Source organism: Entelurus aequoreus, linkage group LG08, assembly GCF_033978785.1.
Source record: "Entelurus aequoreus isolate RoL-2023_Sb linkage group LG08, RoL_Eaeq_v1.1, whole genome shotgun sequence".
In the NCBI taxonomy this organism is placed as follows: domain Eukaryota; kingdom Metazoa; phylum Chordata; class Actinopteri; order Syngnathiformes; family Syngnathidae; genus Entelurus; species Entelurus aequoreus.
This window is the reverse complement of record NC_084738.1, coordinates 49,258,368-49,263,521: the sequence shown is the minus strand read 5'-3', so window position 1 is coordinate 49,263,521 and position 5,154 is coordinate 49,258,368. Positions and strand designations below refer to the sequence as shown.

General features: G+C 45.2%; 1 protein-coding gene across 1 annotated transcript; it reads right to left on the bottom strand.

Moving 5' to 3' along the window:
- Positions 1 to 297: 297 nt before the first annotated feature.
- Positions 298 to 3,844, bottom strand: LOC133656004 (uncharacterized protein K02A2.6-like). The gene is made up of 2 exons (XM_062056723.1): positions 498 to 3,844; positions 298 to 432 (listed from the first exon to the last, which is right to left on the bottom strand). The coding sequence occupies exons 1-2, from the start codon at positions 3,543 to 3,545 to the stop codon at positions 394 to 396; spliced, it is 3,087 nt and encodes a 1,028-aa protein (XP_061912707.1). The 5' UTR covers positions 3,546 to 3,844; the 3' UTR covers positions 298 to 393.
- Positions 3,845 to 5,154: the final 1,310 nt, after the last annotated feature.

Sequence of the window (5,154 nt, the reverse complement as noted above, 5' to 3'; positions counted from 1 at the left end):
CGTCGCCCTTCCTCATCCTTCTGGCGAAACTCCTGCAGCTCGGGCCATTTAGGGTCCAGCTTGCTTGAAGGCTGCGGCAGCGATGTGCGCAGGTTCCTCCCCATCAGCAACTGCGCTGGTGAGAATCCGTGCTCTAGCGGTGTGGCTCTGTATGCCAGTAGTGCCCTGACTTGGTCAGTGTCTTTTTCCCACAGCTTCTTGACAGTTTGAACAGCACGCTCCGCTTCACCATTCGCTTGTGGGTAGCGAGGACTGCTCGTGACATGTGTGAAGCTGCACTCTTTTGCAAATGCTCTGAATGCCTCCGACAAAAACTGGGGCCCATTGTCAGAAACCACGGTCTGTGCGTAACCATGATGACTAAAAGCATCTTTCACAGCTCCAATGGTGGCCTCAGATGTCGTAACTCTGAGCTCTGCCACCTCGATGTACCTAGAAAAATAATCAACAATAAGCAGGTAAGTCTTTTTGCTCCATTCAAACAGGTCCATCCCCACCTTTTGCCATGGGCGATCTGGTACTGTGGTCTCCATCAGCGGCTCTCTGTACTGGATTCTATATTTTTGGCACGTTTCACACTGGTCCACTGCCTCTCTGATGTGGGCAGTGATTCCAGGCCACCATACCGATTCCTTGGCTCTAGAGCGACATTTGGAGATTCCTTGATGACCTTCGTGAAGTTTAGTCATGATCTCCCTTCTGAGTGCTTGTGGTATCACCAGTCTCTCGCCTTTCATGAGAAGGTCATCTGCAAGATACAGGTCTGCTCTGACCTTCCAGTAGGGGGCAACGTCTGGCCTCAGCGTGTGTTTTTCCGGCCATTCTGTCAGACAGTAGTGTGACACTGTTTTGCATGTTTCATCTGCTTGTTGTGCCCGTTTAATTTCTTCCAATCGTGTGTCTGTAGCGGGGAGTGAGGACACAACTGCATTCACAAACACCTGGACCTCTCTTTCAAGTTCCAAGTCACCAGGTGACATCTTGTCCTGAAGCGGCGCTCTAGACAGCGTGTCTGCAGTGATGAGGTTTTTCCCTGGGACATGAACAATGTCATAATCATACCTCAGGAGTCGCAGACGAAATCTCAGAACCCTTGGTGGCAGATCATCCAAACCTCTGGTGCTCAACAGTGGGACCAGGGGCTTATGGTCTGTCAGGAGTGTGAAGTGTAGACCCTGCACGTAGGAGGTCAGTCTTTCGCACGCCCATGTTGCTGCCAGCGCCTCCTTTTCAATCTGCGCATAGCGCTTCTCTGTATCTGTCAGTCCTCTTGAAATAAACGTCACTGGTTGCCATGAGCCATCAGCCTGTTTCTGCGTGAGAACAGCACCTATTCCGTATGCTGATGCATCTGCTGCTACTTGAGTCTCTGCTGCATTTGAATATTTAGCAAGTGCTGTCGGTGAGCTCAGTCCTTCTTTCAGCTTTTGAAAAGCAGTCTGTTGAGGTTCCCCCCAGACCCACTCATTTTTCTCCCTCAGTAGGTCTTTCAGGGGCACGGTGACAGTAGCCAGTTGTGGCAAGAATTTGGACAGGTAATTTGCCATGCCTATTAGGCGGCGCACATCCTCCGCGCATTCAGGCTCTGGCATCTGAAGAATCGCTTTTGTTTTGTTTGGGTCGGGCTCGATGCCTTTTGCCGAAACCTTGTGACCAACAAAGATCATGTGCTCCTTAGCAAACTCACACTTCTCGTTCAAAGTGAGGCCTTCCTCCTGCATTTTCTGGAGCACACTGTGCAGTCTTTGGTCATGTTCCTGTCTGTCACGGCCATACACAAGAACATCATCTGCATGACACAGCACGCCCTCAAAATCCTCCAACATTTGTGACATCCTTCTTTGAAAATGTTCTGGAGCGGATTTGATCCCAAAGGGCAGGCGGTTGAACAGATATCTCCCAAAAGGAGTGATGAATGTGGTTAATGGTCGTGATTTTGGGGTTAATGGGATTTGCCAAAATCCAGATCGAGCATCTAGTTTTGTGAAAACCTTTGCCTCTGACATCATCGCAAGTGTTTGGTCGACGGAAGGAAGAATATGGCGTTCTCTTTTCACTGCTTTGTTTAGCTTTGTGAGATCTACACAGATCCTGAGTTTGTCCTGCTTTGGTTTTGGAACCACAACCATTCCAGAGCACCAAGCCGTTGGTTCTGTCACTTTTGATATGACTCCCATAGTTTCCATTCTATCCAGTTCTTCACGCACTTTCTCTCTCAGTGGCATTGGGACCCGTCTGGGTGTTGAGAGAGCATAAGGTGTCGCTCCTTTTTTCAGCTCTATGCGGTACGGCTCCTTCAGCTCACCAAGCCCATGGAACACCGCTGGATACGCTGCTTTGAAATCTGTTTCAGGCTGTGTCGCTGTGACAGCCTCTGCTCTGTGAACCAGTTGCATGGCCTCTATGGCTGGTAGTCCCAGAAGTGGTTGTGTCAGTCCTGCCACAACATAAACATGTTGGTCTGTAAAGAGGCCTTTTGCCAGCATTTTCCCCTGGAAACAGCCCTTTACATTCAGGGGGTTGCGTCCCGGTCCAAACAGTTTCTTAAGTGGTTTCTCCAACTTGCCATCTCGTGTTGGTTTAAAGACACTTTCCGGTATGGATGTCACGTCAGCTCCTGTGTCGATTTTAAAATTAATGGCTTCCCCGTTGAGTAGTATATTTTCCATCCAAGGCCTTGTAGTCTGTGTTTGCACCTCACCTAGAAAAGCATAGTCCTCCTGATCATTGTCACCGTCTGACTGGCACTCTGTGACTGTGTTTACTGCTTTCCCTCTGAAACAGGCCACTGCATAATGTCCAATTTTGCGACACTTGCGACATTCTACATCTTTAGCTGGGCAGTCTTTCCATGCATGTCTGCGTCCTTTTCCACATCGGCCACACTCTTTTTCTCCTTGAGTGTCTGACCTTTGGCCTTTGTTTGAGTGTTGAGGCTTTTTCCCCAGGCGCTGAAACCTTGTCTGAACAGCATCTAAATTTATCTTGGAGTCTCCTTCTCCAGCAGTGTTGTACATTAATGTCTGTTGTTTCTTAACAGTTTCACTTTGTCTCACTCTTTGTATTGTCTTCACCAGGGTCAATTCTGAGTCCATCTGTAGCTGTTCTGACAGCCTCCTGTCATTTATTCCAACCACAATTCTGTCTCTTATTAGCTCTTCCTTCAGATCTCTATAGTTACAATGTTCTGCTAACTTGTGCACAGTGGTGATGAATGCTTCTGCACTCTCTCCATCTTGTTGGAACCTCATGTTAAACTGGGCCCTTTCAAAAATCACATTGTGTTTTCCCACACAGTGCTGCTCAAATGCTTCTTTAACTGTATCATACTTCTTTTTGTTTTCATCAGTCAACGGTAAAACTGCCAAAATATCATCTGCTGCATCTCCCATAGCATAGAGAAGTGAATTCACCTGATACTCCTCTTCTTTCTCTGTTAATCCAGATACAACACGAAATCTCTCAAACCTTCTGATCCATCTTGGCCATCCTGACGGATTTGAGAAGTCAAATGGTTCTGGGTGTGATATTTGTGTAGATGCCATTGTATATTCCCTTAGTTGTCGATCAGGAAAGGTTTGTGTAGCTCAGCCAAGTCGCAGGCTTTTTTTTTTTTTTTTTTTTTTTTTTTTTAGCTTAGCAACTTTTCTTCACTTATCTCCGTTTTTATTGTCAGCACTGAGCTTCCTCCAGGCTATATTCATGAAGAGATAACATCCACCGCTTCACAGGAGTATAAAGTTATAACTTTTGAGTTCTTTTTCACTCTCTGACACCATGTATAAAGAATGGCTCAGGGACACAGAGAGGTAGCGTTGCTGCCATGTTTACTAGTCATTCAGGAAGTAAGCCCCAGCCCCAAAGCACCCTGGGATATGTAGGCATAGCCTACCACTACACACTAGATATCAAATCTGTGAAGCTCTTATTTCTTTGCTTTGTGTCCAAACAATTGGGCCTTGCTTTTTGTCTGCCTGGACTCAAACACAGAGCGCCGCCACTCCAGTTCCCCTGAGACTACCAATAGAAATCTAATTAACCAAAATCAATATTAAAACCATCTCCCACTTCCTTTGCTATCTCTTTCATTTATCCATACCTGCATTTGAACAGCTGCAGAATTTCATTTGGGGAAGGGGCAAGCAATGAGTTGCTAGGGGTGGGTGTAAAGAAAAATGATCCAAAATTATAAAACAAAGCAGAGGAGGAAGAGAGTCTGCAGACACAGACAAAGGTAGGATTTAAAAAACCTTAAGGGCTCAGTCTGTAAATGTCGCTGTCTATTGTTTCCATGTATGCAGATGGTTTCAATATACAAAAGCAAATACCGCTAACTGAATCAACAGATTGATTGTGTTTAAAGACACACATGGCAGTTGGTAAAGCCAGACGTAAAGTTGAGGATATTTTGTCTGCTTCTGTTTTCATTGCTGAGGTTTATCAGGCTGTACAAACTGCTTTGTAGCACAATCAAAGGTCTAGATATGGGAAGAAGGCTGTGATGGACAATCGTTTCTATAAAGTTTATCAAAAGTGTGTGTAAAATACAGTGGCGGGCCGTGCGTTTCCCACCTAGGCCTTCAGTGATGTCCTTCAATGATTACCTCTCAAAATACCATAATTGATGTCACCACATGACCATTGCTGGAGAAATACTATACAGAAACACATTTACGCACTACTGGGCATTGTACCAAAAGGGTTCTTTTCTGGCGTATATAAAAACCAATAAACCCGCATCAGCAATTAAAACATATCTTATGTGGTACTGTCAAAATTGAAATTGCAAAAAACATATTAAACATAAAAAAATAAAATATTTGAACTCAAATTTCATCGACAGCTGAGCTAGTTTCCGTGGTTGGCTGACATAGTCTCACAAGATGTAGTTTCTCTTTAAATATCCTTCTTGAAAATGGCCTTGCAAATATATGTGTTGTCTTGTCTAATCATAAAAGATGCTGACGAGGCGTGTTGGCGGAGTTCTTAAATTTTATTCCACAAGGTGCTCATCAAAAAGATCCCACTGGCTTAACGGGGCTACTGTGCATGCTCTTCACTACTGTGGCATGCTGGGTAAAGGAGTTCTTATGTTACCTAGCTCATAACATCACTATGTATCTGCCTTAGGCCATCTAGAAGGCCTTACTGACA

What these genes read in the sequence shown, in the direction of transcription:
- LOC133656004 (XM_062056723.1), bottom strand. Translation starts at nt 3,545, where the DNA reads ATGGCATCTACACAAATATCACACCCAGAACCATTTGACTTCTCAAAT. An exon ending in CAGATCGCCCATGGCAAAAG is followed by an intron (nt 433 to 497) that starts GTGGGGATGGAC and finishes TTATTTTTCTAG; the next exon opens with GTACATCGAGGTGGCAGAGC.